The sequence below is a fragment of the Aethalodelphis obliquidens genome, unplaced genomic scaffold, assembly GCF_003676395.1.
Source record: "Aethalodelphis obliquidens isolate GAN/ISIS:26980383/991018 unplaced genomic scaffold, ASM367639v1 scaffold6, whole genome shotgun sequence".
NCBI classification, from domain to species: domain Eukaryota; kingdom Metazoa; phylum Chordata; class Mammalia; order Artiodactyla; family Delphinidae; genus Aethalodelphis; species Aethalodelphis obliquidens.
This window is the reverse complement of record NW_020837950.1, coordinates 46,199,341-46,214,508: the sequence shown is the minus strand read 5'-3', so window position 1 is coordinate 46,214,508 and position 15,168 is coordinate 46,199,341. Positions and strand designations below refer to the sequence as shown.

Genomic DNA, 15,168 nt, shown 5'->3' with positions numbered 1-15,168 from the left:
AACAACACCATTCTTCTTACTACATAGTTTTGTTTGGAAAAATAGAGTTATTTCATTTATTTTCATAAAAACATGTTCCCATATAATGGAATATTACTGTAACTTTAATAGAGATACTAAAATTTTTAGTCTTAATTTCTAATACCATAAATCTTGATAAATATAACCCACACAAAGACTCGAGTTTTTCAATCATTTTTAAGAGTGTAAAAAGGCTCCGAAACCAAAAAGATTGAGAACTGTTATCCTAAGGCAACCATTGGTAGAAAGTTCAGAAAATCCAAACTATTCAATTCTGGTCCATGGATAAATTAATCCATTTATTTGCTGTCAATGTCGCCTAACATATCATGCCTATTGGATAAATATGAATTTTTAAAAAACATCTAAAATAAAATTTAAGTTCTCTTTGGTATAAGGTATCAAGAGATGAATCCAAATACAACTTACCTGTTTGGATGCACATTCAAGGGAAGTAAATCAGTACTACTGTTTACATGTCATATTAGATCTCTTCCCTCAAAGTCACATTTAGCTTTTTGTTTTGTTTTGCTGTATGCAGGCCTCTCACTGCTGTGGCCTCTCCTGTTGCGGAGCACAGGCTCCGGACACGCAGGCTCAGCGGCCATGGCTCACGGGCCCAGCTGCTCCGCGGCATGTGGGATCCTCCCGGACCGGGGTACGAACCCGTGTGCCCTGCATCGGCAGGCGGACTCTCAACCACTGCGCCACCAGGGAAGCCCTACGTTTAGTTTTTAAAAACGTGGATCACAAGTCTTGTCGAGCTGGATTCCCTACACCTGTTTGGTATCCTAAACTTATTTATTACAAAGGACTTTGCTTTTCATATAAAGACAGTCATGTGGCAGGGGGGTTTATATATGACTACCTCTAAAATCGAGGCCATAAAACTTCTAAACAAAATGTCTTTGAACCTTCCCTGAATTGGTAAAATCCTGGCATTTATTTCCAAGGATGGGCTACTCCACCAAAAATGGGGGCCTGGAGCACTGGAACTTAAGACTTGGAATATGATCTTTTGTTCATTAGTTTTACAGCTAGAAGAAGTCAATTGAATTTAGTTTGTAATGAGGAGGCCAAACTCATCGGTGCGGGGGGTGGGGGTGGAAGACAGCTTGGCATCGCTAAAAGCAAGGGAGCTTTTAAGAATACAAAATATTAAAAATTAGCACAAGCATAAAAATCAATGTAGGACAATATTCCTGAGCTAAAGTAGGACAATTTGGCCACATAGTTTATCATATTACCTGCCAATATCTGATGGCCATAGTTTATCATATTACCTGCCAACATCTGATGGCCATTCAGAGCCAGACACGTTCTTCCATCTGGAGCTTTCACGAAACCTTCACGACACAAACACTGAGCAGTTCCAAACCTCTCTTCGCAAATATGTTCACAGCCTCCGTTTTGATGTAAGCAGGCATCTGCTCCTAGCAGAGAGGAGGTACATTCACAGATGGGCTTGGAGATGAAAAGGTGTAAAATCAGTGTACAGCTTTGGGAGAAAGAAACTATCTAAATGGAGCTGTTTATATCAAGAGCTATTTCAGAAGAGTTCCTATAAAGAGCCACTGGTTCTAAGATAAGCTCAGAATGTGATTACCTTAGGAGTATTGAGTTTAGCCAGTACCTTTGTTCAAGAAGCTATTTGGGAAGATAGGACTCCTATTTCCTGACTTATAATCTAGTCAGACTGACAAAGGGTGATTCAGAAAGAAGAGTTATTGTGGGAAACTAAGTGGCTTTTCCATCTGCTTACCTACTCCTGGCTGAAGCTCACTCACTTGCATTCTCAGGAGGTGGGGAAAAGCCCAGTGTAGGCAGAAGCTTCCACTGCGGGTTTCTAAATCGCTCCCCCCACCCATCCCTGCCCCTGCCCTTAGTGCCTTTAACCCAAAAGTCTTTGAAAAGAAGCAAATAAGTAAAAGCTACTCAGGAGAAGAAAAGTTGAGGTTGGAGGGATAAAGCCCAAATTTATTACCAGACTATCTTAGTTTAAACGAAATCCAAATCTCAGGAGATCTTAACATCTACCCAAATTAGTGAGAAGTGCAACACACACCCCCTTCCCTGCCGTCAAACAATTAAAATAGTTGCAGATGCCAGTCAAAGAAAGACTGTGTCCAGTGTACCTGGTTTTGCCAATGGATGAACTACAACCAGTGACGAGGGCTTCAGCATGCTGCCTCGGAGACGTACCCTATTTTTGCCAGTCCTCTTGTTCACCCTTATTACCGATGGCATAGCCCAATCAGAGAACCACAAATGATCCTCAAACACAGCCACAGCAAATGGGTGACCTGGAAGCAGTTGAGATCCATTATAAACATCTTGTCTTTGCCATGAATAGTTTTAAAAGGACAAGGCCTGAAACATATACCCAATTCCTACACTAAGTCAATTCTTTAATACAGCTGCTAAGCAATGTATGAGCCACTTCCTTGAGCCACCTACATCAAGGAGAATCCACATGATGAGGGAACCTCTTCTTAGAACGGGAGCCTGGTGGTATGAAGTCCTAGCAAAGCCCATGGTCATCGAGCATTCAGAGAGTGGGAGAATGTGGGTGACTGACATAATACCACCAATAAGAAGAGGACCAGAGCTTCCCTGGTGGCTCAGTGGTTGAGAGTCCGCCTGCCGATGCAGGGGACATGGGTTCGTGCCCCGGTCCGGGAGGATCCCACATGCCGCGGAGCGGCTGGGCCCAGTAAGCCATGGCTGTGGAGCCTGTGTTCCGCAGTGGGAGAGGCCACAACAGTGAGAGGCCCGCGTACTGCAAAAGAAGGCGACCAGGGCAGGAATGTTTCCATGTTCAGTGATTCTGTCACTATTTATAGACTAAACAACTTGACTGGGTAAGTTGGGTAAGTTATTTTACCCCTCTTTGTCTTAGGTTCCTTGTCTTTTGAATGGCAGTAATAAGTAGTAGACTAAATTTACAGGTTGCTGTAAATTGAGATTTTTACAACATTTAAAAAAATCTAAGGTAATTGAATAACAGCCTCCTCAAATTCCCATCTCCACCAATACATTTCCTTTCCTATCTCTCCTCTTAACTAAAATTAGTCCATTGACTGTGCTCCTGCCTTCTCTAGGACCTTGTTCTGTCAATTACTCCTTCCATTTACATTAATTCTCTTCTATTCTCTTCATCTTACCAGCTTCTTTCCCTTAGCTGATTAATATGTTCAGGTCTCTCCTATCTTAATTCCCTCATCCCCTTGACCCCTCTAACTTCTTTTTGTCTCTTTCCTTCCCTTCTCAGACAAGTTTTTTGGAAGTTATTTATTGTCTGCTGCTTCCATTTTCATGGCTCCAATCAACCCCTAAGTGGCCTCTTCTGATCCTACCTCAACTAAACCCGCCACTCCATGCCACTGAAACTGCTCTGATAAGATATTCCAGTATTTAGTAAGCTGGGAAATGTTTTAATATACTATCTCAAGTGGTTAGAGGCCAAAGCTAAGGACCCCTAGGTTTGGAAGCTTTTATCACATCCAGTCACATTCCCCAGGCCAGTCTTTTTGCTAATGAAAAATGGATTTGGTGGATTAGGGTGAATGTCTCCCCCTACTGGCAGCAAACTCAAACGATTTTTCCCGGTGTAATGAATCTCCACCCATCATTATTGACCAGGGCCATTAAGATTCATTTGGGTCTCTAGCCTTTGTCCCAAATTAAAGCCATAAAGACAGGAAGGGAATTTCCTATATAGTTATGGTTTTGTTTTGTTGTGATAAAAAAATGCATAATACAAAATTTACCATCTAAGCCTAAGACTTAACCCACAGTTTCAGTAATGTTAAATACATTCACATTGTTGTGCAACCAATTTCCAGAAATTTTTTCATCTTGCAAAACTGAAAATCTATACCCATTAAACAACTTCCTGTTTCCCCCTCCCCCTAGGCCCTGGCAAATACTATACTACTTTCTGTTTCTATAAGTGTGCCTGTTCTAGATACCCTAAGTAAGTAGAATCATACAATATTGGTCTTCTGTGACTGGCATATTTCATTTAGCAAAACGTCCTCAGGGTTCATCTATGTTGTAGTATGTGTCAGAATTAGCTATTGTTTTTCAACACAAACCCCACACTAGATATAATCTTCCTTATTTTTTGTTTACAGGAGAGCCACAGTTGAACTACCAGTAGATGGCACTGTAATGGTGGGAACGGTTATTTAGATGTACACCTACCAGATTATTTGTATTTGTATCTAATAGTAAGTTGCATTAGTCACAGATTATAGCAATACAAATTATTTACAAAATATCTCCTATGCTTTTTTTGGTTTAGAATATGTTGTCTTTACATTCTAGTTAGGAATTTCCAAATCCCTTTATACCTCCAAATATCAAAGCTGTAACTTTACATTTATTTGGGAGATGTATTTTTTAACAATGTACGTCTCCCCTACTGACTCCATAACTTCACAGGAACCATAATTGTTTTACTCTCCACTGTATCTCCACTTCCTACAATGGTACATGGATGATAAAAGTCTACAATTGTACACAAGCTTATAATTTATTGTGAAGTATGTCAATTTTTAAAGAAGCTTGGAAGTATGTAAAATTTTTAATTATGTTTATCTTGATCTATTTAATGTATAATACAAATCTAGAAGTTCATTACCAAAGAGAAAGGGCAAAATAAATACCTTACATGGATTATTAGTTTGTTAGCTTCTTCCTAAAAAAGAGAGACCATGTTTTTCATCTTCCCAACCAACCAGTTTCTAAATTCCCAAAGCATCTCTAACATCACCCTGGCTTTCATTTTGACATCCAATCTGTTACCAAATCCTCTTGGTTTTTCATTCACAGTGATTTTTGTAATATTCTAATCCTCCATTCTACTTTTTAAATGGCAATCTTCTAGCTCAGGCTTTTATTAACTGTTGACTGAACAACTATCATAACCTCCTAACTCATTTCCTTCTCTCCACATTCCAATCCAACACTTATACTGTTACCTAAGTGGTTATCCTGATATACCAATATTATCAGATACATTTCCTGCTTAAGAATATGCAATGGCTCCCTAGTACGTTCAGAATTAATTTCAGTTAACACATTCTGGCAGTACTAACATACAAAGACCAATTTTTGCAGCCTTATCTCAAATGATAGTGTTTTATCACCTTCTATTTACCACATGGCCCAGTTCAAATACTGTCTTTGCAGATTCCCTGAGTCAAAATGAATCTCCTACTGCTATATAATGTCATAGCAGTTTGTACTTCTCTTTTAACAGTTAGCATAGGCTACAGTGTTTCAAAACTCTTTATGAAAATACATGACACCCCATGCAAAATCTGAAAATATAATAGGAGGGAAAACTGTATTAACCTTTGCACATGAATGGCTAAAGATGATACTATCACTTGTGAAAATGACATTTGAGAAAACATAAGAAATGGTAGTAGCTGAACAAGTTCTTATTCTTAAAGAAGTTTTAAAATGGTTAATATTTTCATTCTGATTTTAAGAAATCTTGGCAAAGAAAAATGATTATGCATCACTATTTTTTATCCAATATTCCAATGTTAATCTTTGTAGCTCATAAATCTCTGGAGAAATCTGTTAGTCTGTTTGTCTGTATTCCTTTCTCACCATATGTTTAAGGGTGTGTGTGTGGGGTGGTGGTGAGTGAGCGTATGTGTGTGTGTGTAAACACATTTTGTATTTAACACTCAATCAAGTTGAAGAAATCACCCATTCCAAAGCCTCACCTACATCGTTCTGGGCAAGTCTTTGGCGTTTTGAACCATCCAGATTGGACATTTCAATCACAGACTGCTTGGCATCGCACCAATACAACTTGTCAGTTAAGTAATCAATTGTTATTCCACTGGGCCAGACCAGATCCGAGCTAGCTATAACCAGTCGGCCAATGCCTTGAAGGGAAGAGCTTTCAATTCGTGGATGAATCCCCATCTCAGTCCAGAATAATCTCCTTTAATCAAGAAAGCATACAACAAATAAAACTTGCAAGGAAAAACACTTCTTTTATTCTTTCATTATTAAAAACATCAATGTAAGTCACTTTAGGATAAACTAAATTGGTACAGCAAGGAATACAGAAAGAGAAAGTAGAGCACTGAATATTGGACACATAATTTTCAAAAGCAAAAAATTACCTTCTCTATGTACAACAACGTGGACAGAAAATGCTGAATTAAGGCTCAGATGATTGGATAAGAAAGGAATTCTTAGTTTAAAAACTTGTAGTGTATTACTAATCACAGGTGTTTGAGTGCATATTCTTCAATCAGCGTTTCATGCTACAAAAGGCAATGGAATCTTGCTAGCCTGTCCCTCTGATATGCATATGTAAAACTTGCTGTATATGTAAAATTACAACGTAAAGGGAAGAGCATATTTATCTATTATCCTGTTTTATACTATGTGCTCAGTTAACTTGGTCAATTTTCAGGTCTGTAAAGCAGGTGCTGAGGCACATTTTTTGAACTCAATATGGTTCAGTATCTTTTCACTGGCTTGTTTAGAGATGGTTACCTTCTCATGGTTTGAATCATGTGGCTGGCTCCAAATTAATTATCTATTTCTACCAGTTTATTATTTCCCACAGACCATCATAAAATTTCCATCATAAATAAAATAGGATGAGCTTTTATCCTTGATTTTTAACTAGGAAGGAATTATTCTCCTTAATTCTCTAACTTAAACCAACATTTGTCACTATTCACAATTAACAACATAGAGCCTCCTAATATTTCACGATTTCTCTTTCCTCTTCCCTAAATCTAGGAATGACCTATCACTGGAACTCATGATTTTTCTAAATAGAATTCATAAGCCATGCAATCCAAACATCATCCTCTCTCAAGAAACAATATAGTTTTTAAAGAAAGTACATAGTGTAAGGGGCTTATGCATCGTTGATGAATGAATTACAACCCACTTCCTTTCAAAAAGAAATTGAATTTGCTTAAAATGAAAGGGTATCGAAACAATAAAGTTTTCTGTAGGAAAATCAAATCAAAAGACATTAAAAGGACGAGGAAGTTATGCTAGCCATACCATTTCTGAACATTTGAACAAGTCTCATGGATTTTTTTGGTTTCTGATTCCACTGACCACCTGAGGTCTTACGATGAATTTTGGACACTAGCACATCAAACATAAACTGTCCTATGATCTCCACAGAAAGGGCCTTATTTTCACAAATACTTACTTGGCCATTGGATGAACAGCAAGTCCTCGTGGCTGAGAGATGTCCTCCTTAATGATTATTTCACGATACTTCCCATTTAAATCACTCCCTTCAATGAGAGATCTCCTAAAATGCATGTAATATAAAGGGGCTTATTATATCAACTTTACTTTTTAAACAAAAATACTTGTTTTCCCTGTTGCTTACTGAAAAGCAAAATAGGCATTCTAAACTGCCCTATCACAGGTGTGCACATGAACACACACGCGTCAGGAGTAACACTTACGCAAAGTCTATTGTTTTTTTTTTAACACAGTGTTTAAATTAGTTTCCCAATATTTATCCCAAGCAATTAAAACACACCGTGAAAGGGTAAGGTAAGAGGGTTCTGTGTCAGTGGCCTGGCAGGGATAAAGCCAGGAAGTACAAATGCCACCATCCCCTTCTCTTCACAACCTCCCAGCTCCTGGTGGAACCAATAAAAGCCTCTGCCTGGTGTTCACAGATCACAGGGAGGAAGGAGAGTAGACCTCGAAGGGCCACAGAGACAACCAACACAAGGACAGTAGAAGACTTACAGTGACTTTAATTTTCTTCCATCTGATTCTAAGACAAATGGGAGTACTGAAATACTCTTTACTACTCTTTCCATTAAAAAATAATAATAACTCTTTGGAATCTAGCAGGGGAGAAAATTCTTGCTTTCTAATTTTTCCATTTATTTGTCAAAAAAATCTTGATGATCAAATAGACACTTCCTCAGCCCCTAGTGGGTGTCAGGGATTGACCTAAGCACGGGATGAGCCCCGCAAAAAAAAAAATAAAATAACCTCCCTTCCCCACCTCGTGCCACCTGCCCAGAAACACAGGGCAAGACCAATCCCTCCTCCCTGTGCTACAAAACACTCAGGAGACCTTCTGCAGGTGGCTTGTTCAAGTGCCCTTTCTAGACGGGGGGCCGAGGCTTGATCTATTCTTCCTCATGGGCCACATGCAGGCGGGAGATAAAGGTAAAATTGGCTCAGGGCCTGGGCTGGGCCCAATACACTTTGCAAACTACCAACTCAGGGCAGTGGATAATTTGAAATCATTTATACTCCAGTACCACACTTTTATTTTTTTTTTGCGGTACGCGGGCCTCTCACTGTTGTGGCCTCTCCCGTTGCGGGGCACAGGCTCCGGACGCGCAGGCTCAGCGGCCATGGCTCACGGGCCCAGCCGCTCCGCGGCACGTGGGATCTTCCCGAACCGGGGCACGAACCCATGTCCGCTGCATCGGCAGGCGGGCTCTCAACCACTGCGCCACCAGGGAAGCCGCCAGCGCCACTTTTAAAAGATAATTTTATTCCCAGATGAAGTGGAAGGTATTTTTGAACTCAATGTGTCAAATTCACTCAGTCACAACTGTCACTGTGCCTGTTCCCTTGAGGGAAGGAATTCTGAAGCCACTTGCTTGTGACCAGGGGAAATAAAACTGTCAGTTCTGATCTCATTGTTACATCATCTCTAAATTCTTACTGTTCTGAGCAGGAGTAAGGTGATGAGAATTGAGACCGACATAAGCTCCTGACTCTGGAGCTGTCTCGGGCAGGATTGCTGGAATTTACTCTGAAAGCTCCCCAAGGGGGTCACCCAATAACACACTTCTATTTGATTCAGCCACAAAGCACATCTTGAACTCCGGTGTTGGTCATGAGACAGCAAAGACAAGGGCGGACATTTGGGTTCACGTGAGTTCAAGCGTAACCCTCAATCTAGTGGAGTATCTCTCTCTTCATATTTGTTATCTAATTGGTCTCAGTGCCACCACTGGGATCCTCTAAACCCACCCTATTTCCAGGGCAAGGGTTGTCCATCCAGAACCCCAGAAGAGTGATTTTTTTACCTCATGGTAGTTTTTGTTACCTCAAAAGGATGAGCAAACAGATACACTGTTTCCCTCTTGATTCTTTTTACTAGGCATTTGACTTTGCGAATCAGGAGTCCTTAATACTAAATACTAGCACTGCCAGCGGAGTGATCAATCTGCTTCCTTCCTACAGTTAGATGTTAATCTGAATCTGTCTTTTCCTAAGCCAACGTAAACTGTAAGCATCCATTCTGGTTCTTTGACTTGGTTAAGAGTTACTATATAATCTAATACCACAAGCTTGGAATCCCAGTTATTCAAATCCAATTTCTAGCTAATATTAAGGTTTTCAAACGATAAACCTCTCATTTCCAGACAAATTAAGGGTTTTCTCTTAGCAGCTGCCGAGAACATGAGAAGGGCTCGTTATTACTCAAGTCAATGAGCTGGAGAATTTGAGGTCTGATCCTCCAGGATACGGTGGTGCCTGTCTACCTCCTGAAGGCATTCCCTCAGCAGTAGGTACTATGGTGCTATTAATCAAACACGTAAAATTAGAGGTGCCGTGCAAATGTGGGAAATATGAGGAGACCCGGCATGCTTAGAGGGGCCCAAAGTGCCAGACATCTGCTGTCCTAATCAACGTTTCCTAAAACAGCTGTGTACAAGCTCTGTTATTATGCGCAGCTAATATTTTAAATGTCCCTTTAAGTAGGTTCAAAGCAGAGAAGGCCATTATTAATATTTTTAGCATTGTTATGACTGAAGTTGACTTTCATTTGTTACGTGGCACTGGGTCGAGGACATTTAACTGACCCTGGTTGTGGAGGGCAGTGCGTACTATGATTATTAAAAACACAAGCTTCGGAAATGGTCATCCTTGAGTTCAAATTCCAGATCCAGTACTTGCTGGCTACTTGACCTCAGGAAAGTTACTTTACCTCTTTGAGTCTCAATTTTTTAATCTTTAAATTGGGGATAAGAAGACTTACCTTTTGGGGAGTCAATATGGATATAAAGCTCTTAGTGCAGTATCTGGTGCATTTCAGTTATTCAATAAATGAATAAATACCCAAAGGATATGGGCTTCCCTGGTGGCGCAGTGGTTGAGAGTCCGCCTGCCGATGCAGGGGACACGGGTTCGTGCCCCGGTCCGGGAAGATCCCACGTGCCGCGGAGTGGCTGGGCCCGTGAGCCATGGCCTCTGAGCCTGCGCGTCCGGAGCCTGTGCTCCGCAACGGGAGAGGCCACAACAGTGAGAGGCCCGCGTACCACAAAAAAAAAAAATACCCAAAGGATAAAGGAATGGAATGAAGGTATGGTTAAATGAATGAACAAATGATTGAATGAATTATTTAAAATACACTCACTCTGGTTATAGAAATGCCATATTATTGATAACTGGGCAACACATCATGCATCTGGCTCATGTTTAAAAGCCTGTTTGTTTCCCATGGGTTATCCAGACCAGAAGAGATTTTCTGGGACGTAGAAAGCCTACCCTCAAGCATATAAATCCACTCCCTGGGACTTCTTCCTCTATGTTGGGACCACTGATTTCAGAGGTGAAACCCTAATTAATTCTCTCTTCTTTTAGTTTAACAAGGTTGCAGAGCTGTCAGAGGTTTGGGTTGGCCACCAGGTCACGCCATAGCTCTAAGTTACTCTGAGAGAGTATCCCAGAGCATGGAATCTCTAACCTTCTTCTGTGACGTACTCCGTGGCTGGCTCCTTCTTGCTCAGAAGCAGGAAGTGGGCTCTCATCAGCACACACAAGGGATGCATCCGCTTCCTTCTTCCCCCTTCTCCTACCCTGTTCCTGGGGCTGACAAGGCCACACACGCACACACACACACACAAACACACACACATACACACCAAGTGCAGTGGTGCTTCCTGCAGCCCCAGGAGCAGTGTGCCCAGAGGACAGACACACCACAACTTCTCTCTGGTCCTGTTGTTGCCCATCAGAGGGAAACAGGCCATCTCTCCCACCCTGAGAGCCAACATGTGGGTTCTAGAAAGACTTGTCATTTAAATGTTGTGCAACCTTGAATAAATCACTTAGCCTTTCTGAGCCTTCGTTTCCCCACCTGTAAAATGAAGGGGAAGTTGATCCCTGAAGCCCCTTCCAGAGCCCCCTCTGGGAGTATCCATCCTTCATTTGGCAATTATTTATGCATGACCTTATGATATTTCTTGTACTGAGATTTACACCAAGCATTTGTATTAGTTTTCCCTGTGTACATGTGTCTTATCTCCCTGGCTAAACTGTAAGGTGACTGGAAACATGGAGTGCTTCTCAGGCTCCTGTGTATCTCCCATGCTACCTAGGAGAGAGCCTGATCCACAGCAGATGGTCAGAGAATGCTTGTTGATTATATCCAGATAGGTTTTGTGTTTCCCTGATTACAACCAATAGCCTGAAATGCAAAAATACATGCTGTTTTCTTGGTCCTCAAACCTTGCCCATGCCTACAGACCGTGATGAAAGATACAGTCTTGATTAAAAGGAGGAATGTCCTGTTTGGTGGTGGGGAGGGGGTTGAGGGACTGTGGACAGCACTGGGGGCATCTTTCCTCCGATCCCAGTCAGGTGCCCAGCAATATTTTCCTGTGTTCAAAGTGGAGGATGAAGCCAGCTGTATTACCTAGCCAATCACTCCCCTCCCATGTGGCTTAAAACTGAAAGAGGAAACCTACCGTCTGTCTGTCCAATAGAATTTACGGCCAATCCAGTCTACAGCAAGACCTTCTGGCACACCTACTTCTTCCTCAATAAGCCTTTCTCGCTGGGAACCATCCATATTTGCTCTCTCTATCCACTTTAGGGCTGTATGGGCAAAGTATATCTACAAAAGAGAACACAGGCATTTCAGTTTGATTTGTTTAAAAACTTAATGTGGAATATATACAAATGAGGTTAGTAAATCTTTATATTATACAGTACAATAGTTAAGAGCTGGGCTTTGGAGATAGACACACCTGGAACTGAACTCCACCTCGGTTGCTTCCCAGATATGTGTAAACTTAAGCAAGTTTATCAGTGTCTCAGAGGCTCAGTTTCCTCATTGGTAACATGGGGATGATACTATGAAGCGCATTAGTTTTATATATATAAGTTCTTAGCCTTGTGCCTGGCACATATTTCTATTGCTATGGGTAATTTGCTTATCTTTGATCATTGGTCAATAACAAAGCCATCATACTTGAACTCTAACGGCTTCTACAGCCTGAAAGGGAACAAAGGTGAGCAGTTTAATGGGGGCTGCAAGCTGAGCTTTAACTTCTACTGCTTGATCCACAGGATTCCACTTCGCTGCAAGTCAGGAGACACAGCTGCCTCTCCCAGCTTTGACACTTATTTGTTTGATTGCCTTGGTTAAATCATTTTTGTTTATTTATTTATTTTAAAATTGAAGTGTAGTTGATGTACAATATTATATAAGTTAAGGTATATAAGGTATATAATATAGTGATTCACAATTTTTAAAGCTTATGTTCCATTTATAGTTATTATAAAATACTGGCCATATTCCCTGTGCTGTACAATATATCCTTGTAGCTTATTTTGTACATAATACTTTGTACCTCTTAATCCCCTCCACCTATACTGCCCCTCCCTACTTCCTTCTCCCTACTGGTAATTACTAGTTTGTTCTCTATATCTGTGAGTCTGCTTCTTTCTTTTTATATTCAGTAGTTTGTTGTATTTTTTGGATTACACATATAAGTGATAACATACAGTATTTGTCTTCTTCTGTCTGGCTTATTTCACTGAGTATAATACCCTCCAAGTCTATCCATGTTCCTTCAAATGGCAAAATTTCACTCTTTTTTATGGCTGAGTAGTATTCCATTGTGTGTATATGTGTGTGTGTGTGTGTGTGTGTGTGTGTGTGTGTGTAGGTACCACATCTTCTTTATCCATTCATCTGCTGATGGATACTTAGGTTGCTTCCATATCTTGGAGACTGTAGATAATTCTGCTATGAACATGGGGTGCATGTATCTTTTTGAATTAGTGTTTTTGTTTTTTTCTGATATATACCCAGGAGTGGAACTGCTGGGTTATATTGCTGGGTTTATTTTTAGTTTATTGAGAACCCTCCATACTGTTTTCCACAGTGGCTGCACCAATTTACATTCTCAATAACAGTGTACATGGTTAAGTCATTTAATCTCAATTTTCTCAGCTATAAAAATGACAAAGTCAGACTAGGTATTTGCTAAAGTTCTTTTCATCTCTAACTGTAGATAATTTCATTTTAATTAACAGATTTTGTCCAACAGAACATACCTTGAAGATGCAAAGTTCTTTTTCAGTCTAGTATGCAGACTATCGAACAGGTACAAGAATAAAAAATTGCTATGGGTTAGCTGACAATTTAATGACAGCATATGTGGAATATTAACTGTGAGTACATATACGTACATAAACCTATCATCAATAATGAGAATATTCATAAAATGGTAATTAAATAAAGGATTATCATCTCTCTAGAAAAGGTTCTATTCCATAATACAAAAATGGGCACTTCTTATATTAAAAAATACTCTGCTAGTGCACTGCTTCTCAAATTCAAATGTGTGCATGAATCACCTGGGGATCTCGTTAAAATGCAGATTCTGATTCAGTGGTCGCAGTGGAGCCTGAGAATCTGCAGTTCTAACACGCTCCAGGCCATGTTGATGTCACTGGTCTAAGGACCACAGTTTGGGAAGCAAGAAAATGAGAACGTTGACCAGAGAAATGAAAAACCACGAATAAGCCACATGACTTAAAGTTCATTTTAGGTTTCCTTATTCACCTAGTTGTAAAAAATACTGACTGTGTGGGAAAAAACTAATTTGGTAATAAAGGAATCTTGAACTGATTCTATTAATTTTTTCCTGTTAATATAATTCTTCTATGGAGTCAAATAGATTCAGTTCACAGAAAAAAAAAAGAATTGTTTGCTAGTATTTAATTACAAAACTTCTATTTGCAAAAGTAGTTATATTCGCCTATCAATCCAGACCAATTAAACACAGAATCAATTTGCTTCACTCTATCTCTTTTGGCCATTTACCAGAATGCTTCAAATCAGGAAGAAACAAAAGCACAAGTTTTAAAATTCTAGGAATTAATGCACCATCTAGTAACAACTAAGTCATTATGGAGGGAGATAAATAACTATGTAACTTCATAATTATTGGCTGATTAATCTCCAGAAGTTACTGTAACATATCATTTCAAGCACATTCTAACCTAGCATAAAGATAACAAGAAATTAAAGACCAAATGGTCAGCTGATTGGGTTGATAATTTAGAAATTCTAATGTTTATACAAAAAAAACTTCATGTAAAATTATTATGTAAATAATGTTGTGTTAGACTGCCACTCACACATGAGCTGTAAAACTTATGTTTCTTGGTTTTCATGGTTAGGAGGTCACTGAATTTCCTCCCTTAAGGACATGTATTAAATGCAAATTAGTAATCCATACTTCCTATGCTGCACCTCAACCTCCTATTTCTCCCAAAACACAAATAAATAAAAACCTATTTATGGTGCTCTTCCTGTGTGTATGGCACTGTGCTAGCTTCCTATTCTCATTTCCAAAGAGGAAACTAAACTTCAGATTCTGTTCAAATTATCCCCAATAAAATGGCTGAATCACAGCAAGGAACAGGGTAGGGTTATGATAACAGAAACATCCTTAAAACTTTCTCAAGTGATGTTTTAATATCTACATTTAAATTTTTCTTTGCCTAATTGTTCTGAGCTTAGCAGAGGATTTTCAAGTAACCCAGGTCATCTGTTAGGATAAAATCCTCTACTCTGTCCTTAAAGCACAGCCACATCTCTTCAGGCAGCAAAACCGTACCTTATTTTCCACAGGGTCATGATCTAGGGCAAAAACCATTCCTATCTGCTGGCTGAGCAGGGTTCCATAATCTGTTCCGTCAAAATGCATGTGTCGAATATCTTGAGAATTGGCAAACAGCAAAAACGGTGGTGGTCCTAATAACCAAATTTAAATATGGTTGCATTTAAAATATGCCTTGGAACCCAAAAGGCACTTCTGACCCTTCCCGTTCATTGTACCCTCTTCCTTAATTTCT

General features: G+C 39.9%; 1 protein-coding gene across 5 annotated transcripts in view; it reads right to left on the bottom strand.

The window, feature by feature from the left end:
* EGF (epidermal growth factor) overlaps positions 1-15,168 on the bottom strand; it is a 93,490-nt gene that overhangs the window by 27,751 nt on the left and 50,571 nt on the right. For all 5 annotated transcript variants that reach the window (XM_027102825.1, XM_027102826.1, XM_027102827.1 and 2 more), the window contains 6 exons: positions 14,931-15,067; positions 11,763-11,911; positions 7,232-7,336; positions 5,766-5,989; positions 2,157-2,324; positions 1,305-1,454 (listed from right to left, as the gene is read on the bottom strand). In XM_027102825.1, the coding sequence (XP_026958626.1) occupies positions 1,305-1,454; positions 2,157-2,324; positions 5,766-5,989; positions 7,232-7,336; positions 11,763-11,911; positions 14,931-15,067 (933 nt within the window). The remainder of the gene's footprint in view (positions 1-1,304; positions 1,455-2,156; positions 2,325-5,765; positions 5,990-7,231; positions 7,337-11,762; positions 11,912-14,930; positions 15,068-15,168) is intronic.